Source organism: Babylonia areolata, chromosome 8 (genome assembly GCF_041734735.1).
Source record: "Babylonia areolata isolate BAREFJ2019XMU chromosome 8, ASM4173473v1, whole genome shotgun sequence".
NCBI lineage: Eukaryota > Metazoa > Mollusca > Gastropoda > Neogastropoda > Buccinidae > Babylonia > Babylonia areolata.
The window spans coordinates 50,677,245-50,704,859 of NC_134883.1; the positions used below are offsets into that span (position 1 = coordinate 50,677,245).

Sequence of the window (27,615 nt, forward strand, 5' to 3'; positions counted from 1 at the left end):
CATAATGAATGCTACACAACATCTGCTGAATCTATTAAAAAAAACAAAAAAACCAAAGGAAGATGCCAGTATACACTACATCCAACACGCATAATTATACACGGCATACGCGCATACACACGCAAACGCGCGCGTGCGCACACACACACACACACAAGCGTGCACACACCGCCACCTGCGCCATCTGATGTACGCACACAAGAGACACAGATGGACCGTCGTACACAGGCACATGCACACGCATAAAAAACACAAGAGACTTGTACACATTCTCATTTCCAGAAGAAAATAAAAACATCCAAAAAATCTGTCTACCTTCAGCATATAGGGCCTGATCTATCAAGCTACCTACCTATCTCTCTCCCTGTCTGTCTGTCTGTCTGTCTAGTACCATCTACTAGTATCAGCCACGCGATCCACTATCAGTGGCCATGATCAGATTTATGTGATTGTGCACTCCTGGGAATTCCTGTGTCTGATACACATCAACACAAACCACATTGAAAACGGTCACACACATACACACACACCGTGCTGACATACTCATGCACACGTACTAGTACACAACTTGAACAACAACAACTTGAAAACTAAACAAAAACAACAACATAACCAAATAAAACAATAATGGTGGCCAGATTTAAGATCACATACATGTATTTGTGATCTCTATTTTTATTTTCTGAAACTATAAAAGTTGGGGTTTTTTTTGTTGAGGATAGAAAGTCCTTTTCTACTGCAACTGACATACACCTAAGATAAGAATCATTGCCCTTGCTGTGGTCTATAACGTCATGGTTCACAATGACACATACACACACACACACACGAACACACACACACTCACACACACACACACACACACACACACACAGAGTCTGTAAATGCCCATAGTTAGTTTAAACTACTGATGGAGAATAAATTACACTGAGATAGGAAAAACAAAGCACACACACACAGACACACACACACATGAACACATAGACACACACACACACACACAGACATATATATATATACCAGTAATATTTATATACCGGCACACACACACACATGCACATGCACACACACACACACACACACACACACACACACTAACACACAAATAAACAAGCAACAACAAAACAAAACAACAACAACTGCACAACACCAAAACCAAATACAACAATCAACAGTGGTGTCCAGATTTAAGATTACATATGTATTTGTGGTATCTATTTTCCTTTCCTGAAAAAAGATGTTGTTTTTTTTGTTGAAGATAGAAATTCCTTTTCTGCTGCAACATAATTATGCCAAAAATAAGAGTTGTCCCTGTCGTGGCCACACTGACACACACACACGTCTCAATTTCAGTTTCAGTAGCTCAAGGAGGTGTCACTGCGTTCGGACAAATCCATATACACTACACTACATCTGCCAAGCAGATGCCTGACCGGTAGCGTAACCAAGGCGCTTAGTCAGGCCTTGAGAAAAAACGAAAAAATAAAATAAAATAAAATAAAAATAAAAAGATGAAAATAATAACAAATAAGGGGTGAATAAATAATAGATCAATGCATAAAAAAATAACTACTACCACAACTAATAATATGTATAAGGCGCAAAAACTTGAAGTCAACTATAAGCGTACATTAAAAACAAAATTATAATATAAAAAATACACACACGTACACACGCACACACACACACACACACACACACAGAGTTTGTAACGTGTTTTGAATTGTATTGCTCAAAATGAAGATTTTTTCCAGTCACACAAAAAACAGCGTGAAATTCTGGTTAAAATAAAAGCAAATAGTCAGTTCACGCAGATGAACAACATAGTTTCTTCTTCTTCTTCTTCTTCCTTTATACAACCAACATTATTGTATTGATGATTCTGTTGTAGTTTGGGGAGGTTGCTGAGGATTGCGCTGTTGTGAGGATTGAAAAATTTTTTTTTTGTTTTTTGTTGTTTTTTTTGTTTCTGACCATCTCTTACATCACTGCCCTTTATTCCACACTGTAAATCAACGATGAAAGTGCACAACGTTTTTCATTAACTCTTTCATTTTTGTGTCACATTGTCTCTGTGTGCACTTTCGGGATTTTGAGGTGCCGTGTGCAATTCTCGGTCAAGGTAATAAGAACAAGCGAGGGCCGTGTGCAAAACGACAACGATTTGCGAGCTGGATCAGGCGTGTTCTTTGATTCCGGGAGCGTACGAGGGTGAGAAAGTTTGATTCATTTGTGTGATAGACAATCGTAACGTAATTTATAAGGTTGTTTGATCTTGAAGAATGGTTATGTTACAAACTGAGGGGCTGTTGGCGCAAGGTGTCTTGGTGGAACTGCGTCTGGGTTTTAACCCGTCGGTCACATGGCAGTCTCATACTTGCGCCATTGAATCATCGCGCGTTGCTGAATTCGGAAATACTGTGTGAATTTGGTCATAACGTTTCTAAATCTGTTGATTTAAAATATTTTGTTATACGTATTTAGAATTTCATTTTTCGTGTGAAATGGTTCTGGAATGTTAAGTTTGTGGTTGAATTATCACACCATATTTTTGTGGTCTCTTGGCGCGCGAACGTGTTCAGAGCTGGGTCACGAAGCCAGACAAGGTCACCGTTTCGTTGGAAACGAAAAGATTGATAGATTGTTCATTGCTGATTGTATATTATTAGGGAATTTGATAAGTACATTTGTAAAGCGAGCGTAATGTATATTTCAAAAACGGAAACGTTTATCCTGTTTAATTCAGCAAACGGATTTCGAAGCCATTTCAGTGCATAATACAGCCTCGTTGTCGCGAACATGTGAAACCACGTGGGTCAGGGGTGTGTATGGAGACCACAAGGAATTCATTCGTGGGAAATAGAAGTCGAAATTAGATACCTTGTGGCGGTTACAGTACCATAAGTTGTTAGATTTAAAAGTTAAAATTTTCAAAATCTGTCAAATATCAGAGAAAATCTTGATGTGTAATTTTCCAGTTCAAATTGCGACTGCCATGATGATGATGAATGTTACAATTGTTAGTTGCTGATCTCTTGGAATGGGATGGACTATGCTTAATCAAGTCACAGTCAAAATGACCGGGTTTCCCCCTCAAATCGCACTATCTCAAGCAATTTTTAAAACACAAAAAATCAACCACTCACTCTACAAACACAAAACACATACCAGTGGACAGATATAACAATGAATTTACTAGAAATGCTTACCTTAAGTGAAGGAGCCACATGGTTTTGATGATATAGGTAATCCAATATGATACACATTGGCAGGAAAACAAAAAAAATTTTGAACACAGGTAATCCACTTCTTCATGCTCTGGTTCAGTCACTCCTGTACTCTTGGTTTGATGTGCTTATGATACTGTTTATGTATGCTGCATTAAAAAAAAGAGATCTGGTTAGAATATGTTGGAAAAAAATAACAAAACTGATTGCTGCTTGCAGTCTTGAAAAACATTTGCCAGACTGAGACTGTACACTCATAGGAAAAGACACCACACATACACTTTTTTTTTTTTTTTTTTTTTTTTTTTTTTTTTTACACAATGCACACACTGTAGACACTTCAGTGACACTGTTACTTGCTGAAGTCTTGTTTGGTGTGGTAGATTTCAAAACAGGGCACAGCACATAGGGCTTTCTGGCACTGTTGACATTGAAATTTGGTGCGCTGCACCCTGTTCTTCAAGTGCTCTCTGGTGGCTCCTCTTGCCTTGTCCATGGCATAACACACAACACAGTGCCTGTAGCCTGTGTTTTCCATGAAGTGTTGGTGCTTGCAGTTGAGGCGGTTGACTTCCTGGTTGACCGGGGCAGCAACACCATTCAGCTCCTCCTCATCCTCAACTGGATGACTGGCGAGGTCATAGCACACAGAAATAACAAATGCTTCCAGTGTCAGCTGTTTTTCCCCCAGACTCCTCTGCAGCTTGTTGCACAGGCAGTAAGACTGGATCATGGCGAGGGTCAAAAAGTGGAAGGCCAGCTTCTTCCGCCATTTGATGGTCTTCCGGTGCATTGGCATGTAAAATACCATCTGGTCACTGCGGTCAACACCAGCCATATTGCCAATGTAGTCAACAGCAGCTGTGGGCTTTTTCTTGTGTTCTGACACTGTGGTCAGTTCAGGGATGTGCTGCTGAGTTATAATATGCACATCCCTCTTGTCCTTCCACCTAATGACCATCACCTGGTTCAGTCTCCTGTAGTCCATCTGGCCGTGGGCGAAGGCTCCAGTCACCAAATCCTTCGGCATGCCCACCCGGTTAGCCCACACAGTGCCTACACATCCAGTGTTGACAGCAGTGAGACTGTGGGCCAAGGTGGGTGAGCAGTAGTAATTGTCCACATAAAGGACATAGCTACAGTCTTGCAGTTGGTCCAGGAGCCTGAAGACAACATCGTGGGGGCGGTTGCTGAGACCCGGCTTGTGGCAGTACACCTTAAGGTTCCACACATACTCTAAGGAGCTCTCACACAGCTCATATAGCTTGATGCCCCACTTCACCGGCTTGACTTCATGTAGAATGTAGACCCGGAAAAATGACCGGCATCTCCAGAGGCAAAGGGCCTCATTGATGCAAATATTCTGCTCCGGGACGTACACAGTCTTGAAGAGCTGAAACATGCAAACAGTTTTTACTATTGTGGACAATCACAATATGTATGATACAGCAAACCATCACTACTACTTCAGCTAATACTACCACTATCTACTAACATTTGCTATCATTTGAACTGATAATATTTAACAAGTGGGGAAGAATAAATAATATAATACACACACACACACACACACACACACTCACACTCACACATTCAAAACAAACACACAAAAAAGAAAATAACTTACATGCACAAGGTGGTCAGTCAATGGTCTCAGCTTGTGGAGTGGATCATGGTCAGGATGGTTTCGCTCCAGGAATGTAGAGTTGTCATTCAGGTGGAAGAACAACAGGATGGCTCTGAACCTGTCCCGTTTCAGCAGGCTTGGAGGCGAATCCAGTCTTCATAACTGGATTAGTACACCAGTAGTCCATTATCTTCGGTTTCTTTACTATCCTCATGTTGATGAGGATAGCCTGAAATTTTCTGATTTCATCCAGTGTCACAGGAAGATGACCTGTCTGTTGACAGAGCATGGATTCTTAAATCCTTCTGTGCTACTGGCAAGTATTCTTATCGAAGGGCTGTCACCTCATTGAAAAAAGATGGAACAAGTTTATATATGTCAGGATCAGAGGATGTCAGTTACCATTCATTATTTTGACTTCTACCTATTGCAGCAAAAGAAATTACAGCACTTAAAAATAAAACACCCCAGCTAATCACACTTCAGAGTCGTGCCACATTGACCTCGTTTTATTACAGTTAGCAATCAAGGCTATGTGAACCTTCAAGATAAAATTTAGAGTGATTAGAATTTATGAAACTGAAAGGGATAATTTGCTTTTCTGATGGCATACATTTGTGCTTTTGCTGTCCTGAACTTTAATGAATATTTAATTTTAATTTACACACATATATCATGGACTTAAGAAAATCTTGTCTAAAACATTAAAATAAATATCTTTTAGGTTGTAGAAACTCTATAATCTATTTCACAGGTCTGATGAGGAAAAAAGCTAACAGTAATTGGAATACTTTGATAGTGATCATCAGATTGTAATTTGTAATAAAGTTGTCGTGAATAACTCATGCATGATGATAGTTGTCTGTGTTTCAGAGGTGGTGTTGATTTCTGATTGACCCAGCTATAGACCCTTTGACTCACCATGAGTTCTGACAGTTGCTACAAGTGCGGCAAGCCTGGCCATTTTGCTCGCGAGTGCCGTTCCCGAGGCTCTGGAGGTGAGAGAAGTGGCCGCGGAGATCGCGACTTCAGGTCGCGCGGCGGAGGTGAGACAGGCATGTTTGCACCCTCCACCTCACCCTGTCCCGCCCACCCCCTCGCTCCCAGTGTGGTTTTGTCGTGTGGCTTATTTCGGCTGTAGTATATGTCATGTTGTTGCTTCTGTGTTCTGAGTTGATATTTTTGATAGTGAATGGGTATTACTAGACCATGTTGGGTTTAAGTATTTAAAGAAAAAAGAAGGAAAAAGGTTTAAAATTTTATATTTCTCTGGTTTTTCAGTCAGGGAACTCTTGCATTTTGGCAGACATGAAGTGTCAGCAGGTCTTGTAGTGTGTCATTCACTCATTGTGTAGATATTTTTTGTGTGTATTATTATGTTACAGAACTTAAGGTGCAGATTTTTCTTTTGTGTGTATTATTATGTTACAGAACTTAAGGTGCAGATTTTTCTTTATAGATAAACACTGCATGGACAAGATCAAATGCACACTTTCATTGTATTTCCTAAGCACACTTTCTGTGTCTTTCCTAAATTGCTGTGTGGATGGTAAATGTTGTTGGAATCACACTTATCAGGGAAGGCATTTTCTTTCCTGTTATTTCCATGGAAAGGCTGCTTTTCTGATACATGTATTTGGAGAGTTTGAAGAAAGAAACTTGCTAGTGTATTGTACATTCATGGGGTGAAAAAAAACAACTGGATCAGTGAACATTTCTTAGTTTCTGGCTGGCTTTTATGTTTGAGCAACAAAAATATGACACCCATAATATATTCCTGGTGTGTACTAGTAGTACTTGAGGGGCAACATAGATGGATGAAGTTGAATGGAAGTAATGAACAGGTTGACAAGCATGGTGGTTTTCGAGTTAAATTTAACACTTGTTGATTCAAGATTTATGTAGTCATCTGAAAGCAGCATATGAGAAGGGGGAATTTGATGACAGAATTTGCTTACCTTTAAATTAAAGTCCTTTTAAAAACTTCTGTGGGAGAATAACATTGTATCATGAGAGAAACTAATATTGACTGTGATTATCATCAAGAGTAAGCAGTTAATGTGATGTGGACCAGGTAAAAAGGGGTTATATGGGCTAGGAGGAGGAGGAGAAAAAATTTTTGTTTTTGTTTTGAAGTTAACATTAAAAAATAAAAATTAAAAATTATTGAAGTTAAGAAACACAAAAGAATGTCTGCAGCAATGAAAGAGTAAATCCAGAGTATGATACATACACTGACATAGTGTGTGAAACCAGATAAATGATGAGTTTAAAAACCCTTTGAACACAAACTTTGAGTGTCTGCTGGAAGCTGGTTATTGTACTGCTAGTGTATAATCCATATCCAACCATTACTTAAAGGTGCTACCTGTGAGAAGAGTGGTTTGTTCTGTCAATGTCTGTTTTTATAGGCAGTTACATAGTAGCTTCTTTGGTTCGTTGTTCTGATTGGTTTTGTGTTAATGTTCAGTAGCTACAGGGCTGAATATCCTAATTTGGTTTTGCTTCCCCTCCCTCCCCTCACCCCCACCCCTATTCCAACAGTGTGGAGCGTGCATTGATGCCTGTCTCATTTTCTGTTCTGCTTTTCATTATGCCATTGTTTTGATCTTGTTGTGCATGCATAGTGATGATGATGATGTTTTGCTGGAAGAACATGGCGTTTGCGACACAAGACCGAAGGGTGAGTACTGTGTTCTCATGTGTTGAAAGGACCACAGGGCTTCTGATAATACTTGAATCATATATGCGTTCTTCGGGCTTTGAAAATAGAAAGGACGAGCTGCATGTTCATTAATTGGATCCCTGGGACATCATAGAAATTTCTGCGACAAATAGAAACTTGTGTATTAGAGCTTCAATCTGAAGCTGGGTTTGTCTGCTTCAAAGAAGAGTTGTTTCCTATGGCCACTTTCTGACCCAGAAAGTATGATAATGACTGGAAGGTGTGCCTGCCTGTGTGTGTGTGCAGCAACACTGTATGAATAGATGTGCAGCCTTAAGAATGACCCACTGAAAGTAGTTTTGGAACCCCCCAAAATGATGATAGAAGTGTCTTGAGACACCCAATATTTTTAACTTGTCAGATGCCCCAGGAATTGGGGTAGATTAAAACTCCATATATGCTACACCACATCTGCTTTGCAGATTCCTGACCAGCTTAGCCCAACATGCTTAGTCTGGCCTTGAGCGCATACATGTATATATTTGTGTATCTATCAGTGGATTTCTTCTTCAGAATTTTGCCGTTATCGTGTCCATGGGTTCTTATTTAGTGTGCCAAGTGCATTCAGCACTCGGGACCTCTATTGTCTCATACAAATGACTAGATGCTCAGTTTGATTTTCCAGTCAAACTTCGGAGGAAGTGCGAGAGCAGGATTCAAACCTAGACCCTTGTAGACTCTGTATCAGCAGATGAGCATCAACCATTCTGCCGCCTTCCCCCATGAATTATGTTGGAAGAGTCCTTGGAACACCCACAAGTTTTAACTGATCAGAGGCCCTTGGACCACTTTTTGGAAAGAGTCTGCTTTCTGTTGATGTTGATAAATGTTGTTGTTGTCAAGTGTTTCCATGTGAGAGAGTAGAACTCTGTTGAGTGTTGTGGAATATAGAGCCAGTTGTATCATGGTGTAGCAAAACAGACCTGTGAATGAGGAACAGGATCAGGGTTGGTACAGATTTTTTTAAGTTTTAAAGAGACTGTAACTTTAACAGGAATATTGCTGAAAAATGAGAATTGAATGAACATGTGCTCCTATTGATACACACTTGTGACATACTCAGTTTACACATTTCCTGTGGCAGAGGGGTATTCACGCTTGTACAGGTGAATTAAATATATCCATCAGAAGGTCATGAACATGTGTTCCTACTGATAAACACACATACTCAGTATGTACATTTCTGGAGGTAGAGGGGTATTTATGCTTGTACAGATGAATATGTCCATTCATGTCTGGAGCTACAGAGGTTGTCTATGTATGCACAGAAGCACATAGTGAGAAACAGATAAGTAAAGAACTTGAATAGATGTTTCAACACTGGCTTAAATGTTACGATTCCTGGTTGATAGATTACATGCATGTATACAGACAGGAAAAAAAAATCATCTTGTATCAATGTATGTGTTTCAGTGGGCTGATCTTTCTGATTTGCACACCTCACAATTCACTTTTCTTTTTCTTTTTTTTTTTTTTTCTCCTTTTTTTTTCTTTTTTCTTTTTCTTTTTTTTTTAAACAAACAAAACTACCAATGGTTCCTCTTCCTTACTCAACCTCTAGTTTTCCTATCTGTGTTATGGGCAGCAGACTACTTCTGTACTTCGGTGTGGGCATTGTCCACTGCTGATAAGAATTTCGATCAATAATAAGAAGTGTTTGTGGGGGACTCCTTTCCCCACCCCCCAAGCCCCCAAAGTGTGTACATCTCTATGATAATAGCAAGCTATAATTTTTTTTTAATGTACTTATTCTATACCAGCCACAGTACCAAGAGATTGTAGCGTCCATTGCGCCTATCAACAGTTATGTTGTGTCATTCTTAGTGCAAATTATTTAGTATATGAGCAGTCTTTTAAACCTGAAAATAACCTCAGGATATAGCTCTATATATCACACAGATTATCATACTTTGGAAAGACTTTCTCTTTGGGAGTATGCCCCTGTACACTACTTACTTTTCAGATTTTTAAAATTTTATATTTTAAGCAATGTTGTTTGTGGCTTGGCTGTGCATTAATTTTGTGTTGTGTCTGTCCTGGTTGCAGAGAAATGTTACAAGTGTAACCGCATGGGACACTTTGCCCGGGAGTGCAAGATGGAGGTGGATCGCTGCTACAAGTGCAATCAGCTTGGGCACATCGCCAAGGAGTGCGACAAGGAGATTAGCTCAGGTGAGTGTCTGTAGGTGACAGTGTCTGCATACATCCATGTATATCATGCCTATCCTATCCTCTCCTTTCTTTTATTTTTATTCATTTGATTTTTTTGAAAGATGATAGTCATATGTGAAAATTAATACTTTTAAACTAGTTATCTTCAGTTGCCAGTATGTTTGACAGGACATGAAACAAAATTCCTTTCATCCTTGTTCATTGGCTGTATTTGTATTAGTGAAGTCATTGTGTGTGAATCTATGGATATGTTTTGGTGTTAAGAAGGTTACCTGTTTTGTCCCTTGTGTTCGAGAAATTTTTCCATTCATATTGTTAAAACATAAACTCTGTTGGAGAAAATGTTCGAAGAGTTTCGGGTATGATATAACAGACTATGACTGAATCACCCTGTGTCACTACTGCATGTAATTTCAGTATGTTTATTTAGAGCAGTGAATATTCAGCATTTGGTGTTACATAATCAGACCTGTGTTTATCAGAGGGAGCAAAACATTTTTAAAAAGGAAACAGGGAAGATCAAAATGTGACTGTCACAGGATGACTTGAGTTGATACTTAAAACTTTGATATTGCCTTTCCATGCAGAGTGGGTACATTGATTTAAAAGTTTTGAGATTGGTTACCTTTTTTTTTTTTTTTTTTTTTTTTTGTGAAAGGAAAAGCTTGAGATTCTCCAGACTTGCCTGAAATCAGATTTGAGGGCAGATTTGCATAGTGGCACAGTTCTTATCATTTTATTTTAAGCTGTAATTATCGATGTAATGTAGTAACTAGACCGAAACACGAGTTCTGTGACTGAAGACTGGATTGTGGAAGGGGGGTACGGTTCGACAGGTGCCTGCTACAACTGCAACATGACTGGCCACGTCCAGCGTGACTGCCCCGAGGTGAGCTGCCGCCCCTGCTTCCGCTGCGGGGACACGGGCCACCTGGCCAGGGACTGCCCCGAGATGGACCAGCGCTCGGATGACCGCAAGTGCTACAACTGTGGCGGTGTGGGGCACCTGTCCCGAGCCTGCATGGAGAGCAACCGCTCGTGCTACAGGTTAGCTGGGGTTTGTCTCCCTTGTTTATGTTGGTTCTTGTTTTATGTGTGTGTGTGTTGTTGTGTGTGGAATTTGTCTCCTTGTTTCTGTTGGTTCTTGTTATGTGTGATGTTGTGTTACGGGGACATTTGTTTCTGAATGATCAATTGTTGCAAAGACATTTATTAGGAAATCAAAATCGTGCACTCACAGAATACGCAACGTCCACATTGGGACATGCAGACCTGTTTGCAGTCACAGTTTAGTTTGCTTGTTCAGTGTGAAAGTGGTTTTGCTGGGGGGGGGGGGGGGGGGGGGGTACTTATTATTTTTTATATATATATATGTTATATTTTAGATGCATTTTTGATTCTGTATTGTTGGTACTTGATTACTTTCCTTCATTTCTAGCCTGAGCAAAACGATGCAATAATTAATCTTTGTGACCATTGCAGTATTCAAGTGGTTAGAGTGTCAGACAAAACCTGAGAGTCCTGGGTTCAGTCTGGCATTGAGACTTGACGGGTTAACGGTGGAGATTTTTTCAAACACCCGGATCAGCATGTGCAGTTCTGCTATGCATTAATCCCCATTGTATACACTTGCAGGAGATCAATACATACATTAAAGATACATAATTCAGGAATGCAGAAAGAAAGAAACTGACGTGTGTGTACCTGTGACAGGTGTGGGGAGCATGACTGACCTGTGTGGCTCTGACAGTGGTTTGACTCACCTGTGAGGCTGTGTTTAACCGACCAGTGTGGCTCTGACAATTATTTGACTCCCCTGTGTGGCTGTGACAGTCGTTTGACTCACCTGTGTGGCAGTGACAATGGTTTGACTCACCTGTGTGACAGTGGTTTGACTCACCTGTGTGGCTGTGACAGTGGTTTGACTCCCCTGTGTGGCTGTGACAGTCGTTTGACTCACCTGTGTGGCAGTGACAATGGTTTGACTCACCTGTGTGACAGTGGTTTGACTCACCTGTGTGGCAGTGACAATGGTTTGACTCACCTGTGTGACAGTGGTTTGACTCACCTGTGTGGCAGTGACAATGGTTTGACTCACCTGTGTGACAGTGGTTTGACTCACCTGTGTGGCTGTGACAGTGGCTTGACTCATCTGTGGCTGTGACAGTGTTTTGACTCAACTGTGTGGCTTTGACAGTGGACTCATATGGCTGTGACAATGGCTTGACTTACCTGTGTGGTTGACAGTTGTTTGTCTTGTCTGTATGACAGGTGTGGTGAGCGTGACCACCTGGCCCGGGACTGCCCCGAGGGGGACAAGAAGACGCAGTGCTACAACTGCAAGGAGATGGGCCACATAGCCCGCGACTGCACCCAGGAGCAGGTGGCCGTGTCCTGAAAACCGGGTTCCCTACCCACCCCGCGTGCCCTGGGTCCCATCTCTGGAGGGCACAGAGACTGTGGCAGCAGGGTCCTTGGTTTGTCCTTGCTCTGCCAGGTCTCATTTTTCTTTGAAACAGCCCCCCACCCCCTCCCGTCACCCAAGCCATCCTAATCTTTGTCTTGTAATGTTTGTGTGTGTGTTTTTTTGTTTGTTTGTTTTTCTTCACTTTGGAGACACTGTGTGGTGTTGCATTGAATTTGCTTGTTGCAATGATGTTTGGAGTTTAAGGGTACTACTGCCTTGCTAGTGGAACAGGTTTTGGGAGTGTGGTACGGCTGTGCCACATTTGTATTGTTTTTGTTTTTGTTTGGGGGTTTTATTGTTGGCGGTTAAGGTTTTTTTTTCTGTGTTGAAATGATTGGTATACATTTTTTAATTGTCACTATTCATATTTTGAAATCGTTTTCTTTTCTGTTTTTTTTCTTGATATAGGAAATGAAATGTTTGTGGTTTTTCCTTTTCTGATTGTCTTTTTTTAATTTTTTTATTTTTTTTTTTTTTTAAGATAAGCTAGCAATATTGCAGTGTTCTTGTAGTGATGATTTAAAAGTGAAATCAGCTTTTTCTTTTGCATACAGACATTGAAAAATGTAGAAGTTCAGCATTATGCATGGTGATTGCTAAGTCAAACAGGACTGTATCCAGAGGTCCACAGTAACATCTCTGCTGTGTCCACGTGGTATGTACAATATCTGCCCGAGTTGCTCTCATTGTCTTTTGTCAGTAAGCTTGCCAATTTTTCTGGCAGTGCTAGCAAGTCTGTAGTTTGTCCCCAAACGCTTCTCTCTCCTGTTTCATTCAGACGTGGTAGTGATTGGTGTACGTTCATTGCTCATGTGTTTTTTGGTGTCAGTTTGAGGTGAGGTGAGGTGATGGTTTATCCACTATGGGGATGGTATTGGTGTTTGTGTTGCTCGTTTGAGGGGTGGGGGTGGAAATTTTCACTTGTTCCAGTTTCTGTTTTTTTGTTTGTGCTTTTATTTTGTGTGTTGAGTGTTTGTCAAAGAACATGTTGCTGGCAACAGCATGATGCAAGTGAGCTAGAAATTTTGTAATTATGAATTAGGGTTAAATTCTGTTAATTGAGCATCTTTGATTTCTTCTGTCGAAAACCATGCAATCATTTTGAGTGTTCTGAATGTTCATGTTTTGAAAGTTTGATTTTGGGGGTTTCTGAAACTTTTAATGCTGACATTTGATGTCCATCAGTAGTGGGTTCATCACTTCATGTCAGCATTTTCTCATTTCTTGTGATCAATTTTTCATTAGTAAATCTATCCAGTAAGTTAATGTTTCATGTATGTGCGAAGGCATGTTATTTTTTAAATTGCTGTTCACTTTTTTTTTTTTTTTTTTAAGTCTTTAGATGAACTTCAAGTATGCAGAAGAGGCCATCATGTTGCTGTGTGTATACTGAGGTGTTTGCTTTGTGTGGGGAAGTGTTGATATCTTTGCTGAGGTGATAGGTTTTTTTTCTCTCCAGGAGAGGGGCTATGGTGTCATGTTTGAGCATGAGAAAAAATCTGGCCTTTGAGACAAGCCTTGTACTTGATAGGGCAGACAAAGAATTGAACGATATTTGCTGTGATTGTGACTGGTGAACATTGTGGCAGAAGTGGTTATTAGTTGTTTTAAAGTGTATCAGAAACAGTCCTTCGTCATCCACCCTGGTCAGTGAACTTTGTACGTGTAGTCCTATCAGTCCACTGGGATAGAGTTTGCATGTACTTGTGAGTCTATGACCAACAGAACAGTGGAGGAGGAGGCAACTGCTGTCCCATCTATCTGGGCTGGAATTTGATTATAGTGGAGAGAGTGTTGCCCTAGTTATATCCCCACCCTCTTGGCCAACAGTCACAGAGTGAGGATTACTGGTGCAATACATACTGTATAGGTTTATGATGATGTCCCCACCCTCCCACCCCCTTCCATTTCTCATTGTGGTGATTGCAGCCTGTCCTCAGTGTCTGGCATTCAACCTGGCCATTGGCATGGACTGAGTACTTGTACTGTTTTCCCCAGTATGTCATGGTGTGATGTGCACCACAAGTGGCATGCTGTGTTGACAAGCTGATTACAAGGAAAGCATGCCAGTTGATGGGTTGTCAGCTTGAGATTCATGAATCATTGACACCCACTAAACTTAGGAATCACACTGTGTACATAAATAATTATCTTCCTTTTGTATCAGTTACACAAATATAGGGCTCCCTGTCATGTTGCTTTCGGGGTGTATGCTTTCAGTGTCTTGGGCTTTGTGAGTCCTGATGCCAGCAGTTCATGAATTGTATGGACTGTGATCAAAGTAAGGACTGATCAAGTCGTTCGTGTCAACCCCCCCAACCCAACCCTACACCCCCAGCATACAGTTCAGATTTCTTTCTCTTTTAAATTTTTTTTTTTTTTTTAAGAAATTTTTAATATATATTATTATCATTTTTTTTTTTATAGAGGGTAGAGCTGTGTTGTGTGAAGGCTGTGTGCACACGGTGCGGGCTTGTTGCCTTGTTGGGCAAGCAGTAGTGAGGAGAGATGCCTCTCTGAAGGCGACATCTTTTCAAAGGCAGCTGTCATGTCCTTCCTGTGGTCGTGTGGCATCTGCTGGCCTTGTCTTGTTCATGGAGGGTCCTCGCATTGTCTTCTGTTCAGGGGGTTTTCGGACAAGTTCTATTTCACTGAGGAATTTCCTTTAAAAGATTTTCTGTTTGAAAAGAATGTAGGAAAGGTGTATGTGGAGACTTGTTCAGATTTAGGTTTGTTTTCTTGTGTTTTTCAGGTCAAAACTAAGCATGTTTTGTTCTTGTGTTGTACTTGAACAGAAAGCCTTATATGGAAGTTTGACGACACAGGGCTGATTATTTGCTGCTTGGATTTTTCACGTTAGGGTAGAGATGACAATAAAGATGAATGGGAGGTTAAATTTTATCTGTGGTTTTCTTCAGCCTTTCTCTGTGTCAATTGGTATTTCTTAAGTCTTGACCCTGAGGATGTGGGAACGTAACCAGTGATGTTCATTACAGATATCACTTGTGTGATGGCATTGCATAATGACGTTGTTTCTGTCTTTCTCTCAGGTTATTTTAGATTAATAGTAAATGTTTGTCATGAATTTGTGCAGAGCAATACCATGTTGAATGATTGTTCTCTGTTTTTGGTATGTTTCAAATTTGGGAATATTAAGTAAACCAATTATTTCATGGCACAAACCTACAACACTTGCTGCTGGTGGGTTCTTCGGTTTTGTGTCTGACTTGAAAACAGTTACTTATTTGGCAGAAACGCAGAAAATGAAGTGAGCAATATGTTTGATGTCAATCACTTATGAAAGGCTGATTTTCAATTTATAACATTTTTTAGCTGTTCTCTCAGTCGATCACTCTTTCTGTCATGATCATCCAGTCTCAAAACTGTTATTTTGATATCAATCAGAACATTTTCTTGTTTGCTGCGTCTTGTCATACTGCTTGTCAGTCACTTCATGTTTGTTCAGCTCTCACACTGCTTCTACTTTTCTTTGTCAGTGTTTTTGTTTTTAGTTGGAGTGGATTCAGTTATAAAAAAAAAAAGAATATTTGGCATATATTTATGCTCTCTGAGACAAACTCATGAAGAACTGAGTCGGATGTAAGGAGTGCACATCAAGTGAGCAAGACCAGTTCAGCCCCATTGCCTCACCACAGTATGGACCAAGGAGAGAGGGGAGTTTGTACATATGCTGAATAAAAACCTTTGTTATATTCACTCTCCTGCTGTTGTTTTTTTATGACTGGGCATGATTGATCTTTTTTTCATTTTTTTTTTTTTCATGGTTGTGCTGTGTGTGAATGTTTTCTTTTGTGTGTGTGGTTGTGGACTTGCATTTTCTTCTGTTGTGGTTGTGAACTGCAAGTCATCAATACCTGTCTTTGTGAGTGGGTTTTAAAACACTGGACTTAAAAAAAGAAGAAAAGAAAAAAAGGCCAAGTAATGTCTGCATAGGGAGTACTATTCACTTAAAACTTCTGCAATGATTGGTCTCCCAGTAAACTTAAATGCTCTTCAACACCCAAGATAAGTTTTAGTCAACGTTTTGAGGTGTGAAGACTCCCAAGGTTAGTGTGATCAGCATAAATTAATCAACTGATGACCCTTTGTACCATTTGCAAATCCATGTGACAATACGTGTGGAGGTCTACATTTTTAATGTCATCTTTCCATGCAGATAGAGTTAAAGCTTTGAGAAGTTTGGCCAATAGCGATATTCATTACTCTGGGGTCAAGGTTGAACCTTTGAGTCAAATTGATTGGCTTGTCGTCACATACATTGATCACCAACATTGCACATGCTCTTAACCAGCCCATCACTGTAGCTTTGGTTACCCTGATTCAGTCTCATGAGCCAACCTGTTTCTGCATTCTCCACACTACCGAATGACTGTTTCACACTTTTCCTCACAAATGCTGGAACAAAATGCTGGCTTATGTTTTATATTTGCCATAGTGGCATCCTTTTCACGTGAACATCATAGGCTGGATATTCACATCATTAACCGAACAGTGACATGTATTACAGGATCTTTTCCAAAATGCGTTCACTACATCTGCGGGGGGGATGTGATAATTACCCATCATAAAGTTGATACCCCAAGCATTGCAATCAGAAAAGGAACGATCTTGTGTTTGGGAGATGTCTGGTCTGTTTCACCTGACTTTTGGTGACATTTTCACAGAGCCAATTTCAGATAAAGGATAAAAGGAACTAGAGCTGATTATTAAAAAGAATGAAACGTATGAAAGCTTGAAACAAGTCAAATCCAGAAAAAGATATGTATCTTTCCTAAACGTGATTAATTCTGTTTTTTACCCCTACAGCTATGATCAACATTTTCAGCTGCACCAGATCTGTCATTGGAAAAAAAAAAAAGCATACAACCTCAACTGCCCTCTGAAGCACTTTGATTAGGACTGTCAGTAAATTCATGAAGACCACCCAGTATTTTATTTTCCATAAACTGGAAATAACAAAAATTTGGGGCAAAGTCATTAAATTTTATTCACATACTGAATTTACCCACTCCTGGTAAAGATATGAAAAGATACCTGAAACTGGTCCATTACCACTAACATCTTTCTCTCTGCCGGGTCATGGGCAAAACATTAGCTTGCAATTTTTATGCAAACTGACTGCCAGCCCAAACAAGGATGGTTTCTATACACACCACAGTGGACAAATGCCACACATACACAAATGATAGTGTGAAATGGAGTTAATTAAACAAGCCAAGATTGTGTAGTCCTCAACTAGTAACTGTAATTGAAGAGATGGAATGGAAGCGTGGACAAGAAAATTATTGAATAAAATTTGCATTGATCAGCCCACACTGAGTTGAGTGGACTTCAAAAAATAACCAGTATTGATAGGACCAAGACAATGGCATTTTTGCGTCTTTTTTTTCTTAAATTGTATTCAGGGGGCATTGTTGACTGCTGACTGACAAAAGAATATTGAGAAGACAATATGGTTTCACTAAATATTTTTTCTAGCATTTTGAAAAGTCTTGACCCTGACTTCATGATTCTTAACACTTTTTGCTTATCACTTGCTCCATATTTGTTCAGTAAAATGCTATGGAGGGTTGGGTAAAACAAACAAATCTCCAAATTCCATAGTGTTATCGCAGAATGGACCTTTGTCATAACATGAACACAACTGAGACAGTACATCAATTGTCCATATCAGTTCTTGACATGCAAGCTGTGTGATGCCCAGAGCCAGCTATAGAGACCAAAGATACTCCTACCACTCGGCTTACCATCAATGTATCCACATCTCCCTCCCACCTTCCCCCTCATCCCCGCTCCCTGCCTCCATTAGCCTCTTTCATCAGCATCATTGTCAGAGGGAGCAGGTGTTCTCAGAGCATGGAGCTAATCACCCCTTAAAACGCAGTGATGGACACAACCATGAGGCACTGGTATTGATTGAAAGGGGAGTCCACTTCATGGGGTGTACGTGTACGCTGTGCTCTGCCTTCATTTCTTGCTAATCAGGGAGGACCGTGAATAAGCACACACATCAGGCTCACTTCTGTATGTATGCTTGCATTTGCTACAGTTCTAATCAGACACAGTAAAGTTCAAGGACAGACAATAAACCTACATCTGTGTACACCTCGGGGCTGATGATGAAATCTGTAATAAAAAAAAAAGTATGTGCAAGTACTGACAACTCAGCTTGTGATGACTATTATTACATGTATATATACATATAAATATGCATGTATTATGTGCAAGTTCAACTTGGGCTAAAAAGTACATGCAACTTGGAGACATAATTCAAAGTGCAGCAGTGTTTAATTCCAAAGGTAGTAGATGACTGATGAAATGCACAGATAAAAAAAATATTAAAGAAAGAGAGATGATAGAAAAGAGTGCACGGTGGGTGGGTTATCAACAATTCTCTTCTGACGTTGACTCATTGTTGTAGAGTCCCAAGCCCTTCACTCAAGAGTCTTTTAAAGGTTGAAGGTGGTGTTGTGACGAACCTCCTTCGCAGCAAACTGAACAAATGAAGGAAAATCGGATTCCTCCATTGCAGAAAGTTGGCTGGGTTTGTTGCAGCTCAGTGGTAATTAGGGGCGTCAGTCATAGTGACGGGTTCTCGCGGGATAAAATGACCATCATGTATTAAATTTTGCTTCATCGGTGACAGTGGCCGTAGAGAGGATGAGCATCAAATGATGTTTTGCCTTCCATGGATTAAACTTAAGTGTTCAACCAAGCTCTGTCTCTCTCTCTCTCTAACCTCACGCTGTCTCTCATGATTCGTGTTATTAAATAATTGAACTGGTTGAAAAGACTGACACTGGAACGGATGAAGAATCAACTGATACTGAAAAGCGACTGCTAGAAATTAAATCTCCAGTTTTTTCATTGGCAGAATCGACTGAATTCTTTCTGTTATCTATTTTCATCATCATAATGAATATTTATATAAAAAAATAAAATAAAATAAATATATAACAACAACAACACAGAAAACACATTTTAACCATCTCAAGTTATGAGCCTCTCGAAATCCCAAACTTGTGACAATTTACCCTCTTTTTCTACTGACCATAACATCAGTGTTAACTGTACCGACTGACGCGCGTACCCATTCTCATTATGTGGAGATGAAGTTATCAGCATGCAGTCTTCCCCTCCACCCAGCCCTCGTTCCTTTTCATTTTCACACGGACTTCCGAATTGACTATTAATCTTTATCAGTAAGTCCGTGTTTCACATCGCTCAGAATAAACGTCAGCGTCAGCAGAAAGCGGCCATGCAGCGAGAGCATCAACACTGAGGCACACAGAGATCGATTTATCTATCCTTGGGCCAGTGTGTGCTGGAATCGCCTGTCTGTCAGTGCAAAAGCCTGTAGTGGTCAGAGCGAAATATGTTTGACGTTTGCGAGGATTCTTATCAGTAGCATAGTGAGGTGTCTGCCGGCTGTAGTTTCCACGTAAGTCCACTGAGGAAAATTTCACTTTTTTCCCCAGGAAAAAAATTAATATAAAATGACTGAATGTTATGCCCCCCCCCCCTCCTGTCCCCCTCAAATTACGAAAACCACTAGCACTTGAGTCATCTGAGAACGTTTGAAAAACAGAAAAAGAAAGTGAAAAAAAAAATCAGCTGAACGGGCCCTGGGCGGGGGTGGGGGGTGGGGATGTGGCTAACAAAAGTGACTACATGGTATTTCTCTTATAGAAAGTGCATGTGTCTTAATAAGTTGGTCGGAACATGTTTGTATATATATATATATATATATATAATTATAATTATATATCTGTATCTGTAGAATACGTTGCTATAGCCACTTATGACATAAACGCTTATTTGTGAACAAATGTTACTTAATCTATCATTGTTTAATATTTAACTCTCTTTTGCCTCATTTAGACTTTCACAGATTTCTTAAGTTGTCTGTGGGAAAAAGAAACCCCTCCAAGTGTTGGAAAAAAAAGAAAAAAAAATTTAAATGGGTCTCGTTCGAAGGGAAATAACCCCCAGACAATGACAACATTCCAACAGAGTTACCACAAAAGTGTCTGTGGCAGTTTCGAAAGGAAAGAAAAGCACGAAAAAATGTGAATGGGTGAGAAATTCGTGCTCAGAGCAACCAGGGTATGTATGAACTGATATCGACTCAAGGTGTTGTCACCAACCATTCCATTGTTTGGCAGAGTTGTCAGGCCTGGTCGTGAATTTTGACAATTTTCGTTTGACGAAGATAAGTCTGGACATGTTATGGAATTTCAAAACATAGGATAGGCAGGCCTGCATTATAACAACAGAACAACGAAGGCTAAAGACTAGTCAGTCAAAGTGTATGTTAAGCCCGACCTCTGAGTATAAGAAAAAAAATGACTGTCAACTTGTTGCACTTCACGTTTAACTGAACGGACTATTCAAACTCAGAAAATCACGGGCAACAGCACAGTCAAAAGGTATGCTTACATTTGTACGCTTGTAAACCCCAAAAGTGCAGTTATAACTTATATTTGTCACCGGTAACTTTTGACTTTTAGTATATGCACATTTCTACGTATTCAGTTCTGGTGTTTCTGTGTTAGAATATTATTAACCTGATTTATCACCTGTTACTACCATTTATTTCTTATAAGCAAGATGAAAACACCGAAGAAGGGGTGGGGCAGTAGAAAATACCTGTCCATGCAGGGGTTGTACAGGTCTAGGACTGAGCACTTTATTTTTCACTTCACTGGACATGTACATGTACAAGGAGCTAAGTGAAGAAATGCACTTGACTTAAAGTTAAACAACTGTGTGTGTGTGTGTGTGTGTGTGTGTGTGTGTGTTTGCAGCATTTGTTAGACTCTCAAGGGCAGCTCAGGCATCTGTTTTACCCCTTCACCCTCTTCTTTACCCTTTTTCCTTTCCAGCAGATGAAGAGAAGCATGATTTATGGATCTATCTCTACACTTTGACACATATTCACAATTAAACCAACATATTCACAATTAAACTATAGGTATATGAGTGTGTATGTGAATGACATATTCACAATTAAACTATAGGTATATGAGTGTGTATGTGAATGTGTGTGCTTATAAATACATGTAATGTATCAGTGTGTGCATGCATTGAAAATGCATCATAAATCTTTTGCTCCTTTTCTGTCGTTAGACCTTGGAATGAGCTCTTTTTTTTCCGCATTGTCAAATCCATGCACTCATCTGTTGAAAGTCTGACCATAAAACTACCTCTTTCCAAAATAGCTTGACCCACACTTGCTTCCAGTCTGCAGTTTCTCTAGCTTGTTATTCACATGTTTTTATAACTTTTGTCCTTCATCCCTCTGAACCAGAGCTATGCATATATATATATGTTTGAATGACCAATGTGAATGAGTTTTATTTTGTCTCTGAACAAGATTTAGTGCTATACATACTAGTAGGTATCCTTCAGCCTTGGGAGACAATGGTGTTGTGCTCTTGGTGATATTTAGGTCAATCCTTGCATGAAGAGATCAAGGTCACCATTGAGGAAATGTAAATTCTGTTGTTATGAATATGATGATGATTTAGAAGAAGAAGATTTAGAAGAAGAAGAAGAAGATGATGATGATGATGATGATGATGATGATGATACAAGTATGTAATATTCAATCATTGTAGTCATCAAGCCACATGGCGGGTGCGGGAATGATGGGAGCGGCTGGAGCCGGGGCCGGCCCATCTATGTCGTCCTCCCTTCCCCTGGGGTCGGCCATGCCGCACTTGGTGCAGGAGACGGAGCTGCAGAAACTGCTGACAGATGAACGCATGCGCAGCGAACAGCACAAGACCAACTACCAGCAGCTCAAAGTGGAGCACTCCAGGTACGTTGCTACTTATATAACTCCCCCACACCCCTCTCCTTTCCTACTTTTTAAATAGTAGCATTCATTTCTTCAATTCCAGGTATGTTGTTTATAACTACCCTCCTCTCTCTAAATTTTAGATAACATTCAAATGTGAAGATCAATACTTCAACAAATTGTCTACAATCACCAGTATGTATGATGGGACATTAAACAAAATTACTTCTCCTGTTTATAAATAGGTAAGGTAGGCTGCCCTGTTGTGAGGAAAAAATGCTTATGCTATTGTGATGAAAGGTCATTTCTTTTACTACGAAGACTTAAGTTATAAGTTTATCTGTTACTATATTGATATCATTGTCAGCATAACCATAATTTGGGAATTCTGTCACGATAAGTATTTGTATTTTTAAATGTATCAGTTGTATTACTTTTAAGCTGTTGTGTGAATCTGTTCAAATAACTCATGATCAGGTGCATGGGACAATGCTAATATTGTGATTAGCATCACCATTATTTAAATTTGGAATTGTGTTGTAATAAGTATCATTTTTATTTCTAAATGTAGCTGTTGTAAGTTGCTGTGTGAATCACATGTTCAGGCATCTGTGACACTATTAATATTATTATTACCATCACTATATGTACTGTAATTTGGGTTATTCTGTCATAAGGATTATTTTTCATGCTGTGTGAATCAAATCAACACATGATCAGGCGTCTGTGACAATGTTTATCCTCTGCCAAAAGCTCAGCAACGTTGACCCTGACCTTTGTGGGCAGGTTGCAGGAGGAGTACCTGGCCTTGCAGGAAGAGATCAAGGTCACCATCGAGGAGAGCAAGGTCGTGCAGGAGAAATACCGGTCCATGTATGAAGTGTGTCGAAAGGAGCTGTCCGAAAAAAATGTGCACCTTGAAGAAATCCGCTCCAAGGTGGGTCGGGGGGAGGGGGAGGGTGGGGGGTGTTAAATGGTCCAGTAAAATGATTTCACACATTTGTACAAGTTGGTAACATTGCAGCATTGTGGTAACATTGGTAACAATGTGGTTATAATGCCACATAAGTGCCTACCAATGATGTCCACCTGTGATGGCACAACTCCTCCTCATCCTGGATTCCTGAGAGACATCCATGATGAACGTTGCAGTATTTTAGTTCACTACATTCCTACTGTCTTGTTTATTTTACTTATTCATTTATTTGTTTGTTCTTGTAAGAATCCAAGATTAATGAGAGAGAGAAGAGACAAAATGAAACAAAACAAAACTTTTTATTGCATGTGGGCATTGGAGTGAAAGAGTGGGTGTGTGTGTGGGTGAATGAGTGAGTGTCTTGACATGACACGACATAATTGACAGCCATTTGGAGAAGGGGGCATTACAACCTAAATGGATACAACAAACCAACATGACCACAAACACTGAAGAGAAGAAAATGGACAAACAAGTGAGCAAACAGACTTCTTCTCTGTTCGTGGGCTGCAACTCCCATGTTCACTCCTGTGTACACCAGTGGGCTTTTTTACGTGTATGACCGTTTTTACCCTGCCATGTAGGCAGCCACACTCCGCTTTCAGGGGTGTGCATACTGGGTATGTTATTGTTTCCATAACCCACCAAACGCTGATATGGATTACAGGATCTAATGTGTGTATTTGATCTTCTGCTTGCATATATACACATGAAGGGGGTTCAGGCACTAGCAGGTCTGCTCATGGGAGATTGGAAAAATCTTCATCCTTTACCCACCAGGCGCCATCACTGAGATCCGAACCCGGAACCCTCAGATTGTAATGAAAGTCCAACGCTTTAACCACTCGGCTATTGCGCCCGTCGAGCAAACAAAACTCATGACCATCCACGGTCATATGGTCATATATCAATCTTTATGTTTTCATTAGCAATGTGATTCTGTGTTTAACCATTTTAAAGCCATCTGTTCAATTTGTGAGCTTCCTTGTACAGTCTGTTCTATTTCCGTTGCTTTCTGCCTGTACAGTCAAACGCTATGGTAAGGCATTTGGATAGAGCTGTTCACTTTGATTCATTTTTGTTTTTGAGCATGTGTTGCATGCTAATCAAATCATTAACGTGCTTGATTCTTCAAGAAATAAATATGTGTATCGGATTTGTGATTATGCAGGGCATTGGAATATAATTTGAATTTTGTCTTCTTTCTCAAAACTGCATATTAGGCAGTCGCTATTTGCTTCAGACTTGGCTTGACACCATACTTTGGGGCCTTCAGTTTGCATGGTTCTCAGTTGGAAATGTGCGAGAGTATAACGGAATATTTTGTTAGTGATTATTGATAATATAATTTTCTGCGCCAAATTGTATCTTTAAACAGATAGTGCCTGCTGTGATTTTTATTGTGTTTAATTTCTGAATGCCATTCTTCTTTGTAATGAGAAAAAAAACCCCAAAAACAACTAAACTGAAAGCTAATAAGCAGGTATTTTGGTATCCAAGGCCATAGCATACCAACACAATTCCATAACTGTTTTCATTTTTTTAAAATCTGTATATTTGACACACAGTTGACATTACCCAAATAATTTTGTGAATAGAGCATTTCATAGGTTTGTCTGCAGATTCTGTGTGTGTGTGTGTGTGTGTGTGTGTGAGAGTGAGAGTGTGATAGTGAGTGAGAGTGTGATAGTGAGTGAGAGTGTGTGTGAGTGTGTGAGTGTGTGAGTGAGTGTGTGAGTGAGTGAGTGAGAGAGAGAGTGTGTGTGAATAAGTAGGGGGGTGTGTGTGTGTGTGTGTGTGTGTGTGTGTGTGTGTGTGTGTGTGTGTGTGTGTGTATGTGTGTGTGTATGTGTGTGTGTTTATCTGTGTGTGTGTGTGTGTGTGTGTGTGTGTGTGTGCTGCTTACATACTTTACTCTTTCTGTAAATAATGTGACTTTGTGCTGCCTTCATGATACCTTTCCTTGGACAGCATTATTCACATTTGTGTACTGGGTTGGAGAAAAATGATTTTGTTTTCCTTGTTTTGTGTGTATAAACCTCTCATCTTCAGTGTTCAAATTCAGTTCCTTACTGAATACTTTACAAATTATGATGCACTCTGCTCTTTCTTTCCAGAATAGATTCCCCCTCCTTCCCTACTTTCTGTCTGAAGTTTTTCTAGCTTTCTATCCATGTGTCCTTCATCTCTTTGGGTCAGAGATCACTTATGAATGCGTATGAAGAAAGTGTGGTGTGAAGATGCTTTGATTTGTTTCCATGCAAGATGAAGTGCTGTTGAAATACAACTTCTTCTTTTTCTTTCTGCTCCTCCTTCCTTCCTTCTCCATTCTACTTCTCACCTCTTCCTCCTCCTGTTGTTCATCTTATTCCTCTTCCTCTTCTTATTCCTCTTCCTCTTCTTATTCCTCCCGCTTCTTATTCCTCTTCTTATTCCTCTCCCTCTTCTTATTCCTCTTCCTCTTCTTATTCCTCTTTTCTTATTCCTCCCGCTTCTTATTCCTCTCCCTCTTCTTATTCCTCCTGCTTATTCGTCGTCTTATTCCTCTTCTTCTTATTCCTCCCTCTTCTTATTCCTCTTCTTATTCCTCTTCCTCTTCTTATTCCTCCCTCTTCTTATTCCTCTTCCTCTTCCACCGTTGTTCTTTTTCTTCTTCTTCCCTGTCCTCCCTGTCTTCATCTTGTTATTGTTGTTCTTCCTCCTCCCCCTCCTCCTGCCCCTCTTGTTGTTTTCGTTGATCAGTAAGCAGTGAAAAATTGACATCTTTTTCTCCTCCTCCTCCTCCTTCTGCCCCTCTTGTTGTTTTCGTTGATCAGTAAGCAGTGAAAATTTGACATCTTTTTCTCCTCCTCCTCCTTCTGCCCCTCTTGTTGTTTTCGTTGATCAGTAAGCAGTGAAAACTTGACATCTTTTCCTCCTCCTCCTCCTCCTTCTGCCCCTCTTGTTGTTTTCGTTGATCAGTAAGCAGTGAAAACTTGACATCTTTTCCTCCTCCTCCCGGTCTCCAGACCCTGACCCCCCAGAAGGTGGAGGCGATCCGCAGCCAGGTGTACAGCGAGCTGGAGGCGACGTATCGGGAGAAGTACCTGAAGCAGGAGGACGAGGCCAAGGAGGCGTGGTCCAACGTCAGCAAGCTGCGCTACGAGATCTCCTTCCTCAAGGCCGAGTACGAGCACGACAAGGCCGAGCACGCCCGCCAGCTGCAGGACCTCAAGCTTCACCACGAAGTGGAGGTGATGCTGGTTTGGGGAGGGGCTGGGGGGGGGGGGCAGGAGGGGTTCAGGGGGGGAGGGTGGTGGGGAGAAAAAGCAAAACAAACAACCCCTATCCTCACCCCCCCCGTCCCCCCACCCCGCCACCCTCTGAATCCAAAACAGCTGTCCCCCAAAAGTAGCAGACACGCTAGGTGTAAAATTTATTGCAAAACAACTCCCCCCCCTAAAAAAAAAACAAAAAAAAAAGGCCAGCAAACACACTGAACATAAAAACCCAAGCCAAAATAACTGTTCACCGCTCCCTTCACACACCCCACCACAAAGCAAACACACTGGACATAGCCCACACCAAAACTGCCCCCCCCCACCCACCCACACACACACCCCCACCCACCCCCCACCACAAAGCAAACACACTGGACATAAAGCCCACACCAAAACAACTGTCCCCCCCCACACACACACACACCCACCCACCCCCCGCCACAAAGCAAACACACTGGACATAGCCCACACCAAACAACTGTCCCCCCCACCCACCCACACACACACCCCCACCCACCCCCCGCCACAAAGCAAACACACTGGACATAAAGCCCACACCAAAACAACTGTCCCCCCACCCACCCACACACACACCCCCACCCACCCCCCGCCACAAAGCAAACACACTGGACATAGCCCACACCAAAACAACTGTCCCCCCCACCCACCCACACACACACCCCCACCCACCCCCCGCCACAAAGCAAACACACTGGACATAAAGCCCACACCAAAACAACTGTCCCCCCCACCCACCCACACACACACCCCCACCCACCCCCCGCCACAAAGCAAACACACTGGACATAGCCCACACCAAAACAACTGTCCCCCCCCCCCACACACACACCCCACCCACCCCCCACCACAAAGCAAACACACTGGACATAAAAAGCCAATCCAAAACAACTGGCCCCCCCCCCCCCCACACACACACACCCATCCACCCCCCACCACAAAGCAAGCACACTGGACATAGAAATCCAATCCAAAATTGCTGTCCCCATAATAGCAAGCATAACCCAACCTCAAAATAACTTTACCAAAATGGGCAAAAATATTGTGCATAACAAAAAAGGTAAAAGTACCAAAGATAGTTAATTTAATTGTATATGAATGTGTTTGTTGTATTTTTGTAGTATTTGTTGCTGTCTGTGTAACGTCACACCTGTGCACAGATGAGCACTTTGTAAACATTGTACATGCGCACAGGTGAACAAAGTTCAGTTCTGGGGTGTCTGTCTGTGGAATGTCATATACTGGTGAACTGAGCTCGGCCACTTTTTCAGTTCTGGAGTGTCTGTGTGATGTTATATACCTGTGAATGCTGTCCATTGA

General features: G+C 40.9%; 2 protein-coding genes across 7 annotated transcripts in view; both read left to right on the top strand.

The window, feature by feature from the left end:
- The first annotated feature begins 2,110 nt into the window (after nucleotides 1-2,110).
- LOC143284927 (uncharacterized) lies at nucleotides 2,111-15,935 on the top strand. Of its 4 annotated transcripts, none has more exons than XM_076592072.1 (5): nucleotides 2,111-2,211; nucleotides 5,728-5,900; nucleotides 9,626-9,751; nucleotides 10,570-10,798; nucleotides 12,023-15,935. In XM_076592072.1, the coding sequence occupies exons 2-5, from the start codon at nucleotides 5,777-5,779 to the stop codon at nucleotides 12,147-12,149; spliced, it is 606 nt and encodes a 201-aa protein (XP_076448187.1). In that variant the 5' UTR covers nucleotides 2,111-2,211; nucleotides 5,728-5,776; the 3' UTR covers nucleotides 12,150-15,935. The 4 variants fall into 4 exon arrangements, with proteins under 4 accessions (XP_076448187.1, XP_076448188.1, XP_076448189.1 ...); XM_076592073.1 differs by having other exon boundaries at nucleotides 10,588-10,798; XM_076592074.1 differs by having other exon boundaries at nucleotides 5,728-5,852.
- A 4,318-nt stretch (nucleotides 15,936-20,253) lies between these two features.
- LOC143284928 (uncharacterized) overlaps nucleotides 20,254-27,615 on the top strand; it is a 39,453-nt gene continuing 32,091 nt past the window's right edge. For 2 of the 3 annotated variants that reach the window (XM_076592076.1, XM_076592078.1), the window contains exons 1-4: nucleotides 20,254-20,345; nucleotides 21,860-22,062; nucleotides 22,828-22,978; nucleotides 26,026-26,250. In XM_076592076.1, the coding sequence (XP_076448191.1) occupies nucleotides 20,313-20,345; nucleotides 21,860-22,062; nucleotides 22,828-22,978; nucleotides 26,026-26,250 (612 nt within the window). In that variant the 5' untranslated portion in view covers nucleotides 20,254-20,312. Of the gene's footprint in view, nucleotides 20,346-20,481; nucleotides 20,669-21,859; nucleotides 22,063-22,827; nucleotides 22,979-26,025; nucleotides 26,251-27,615 lie in introns of those variants that run through there. The other variant, XM_076592077.1, reaches the window with a different exon arrangement.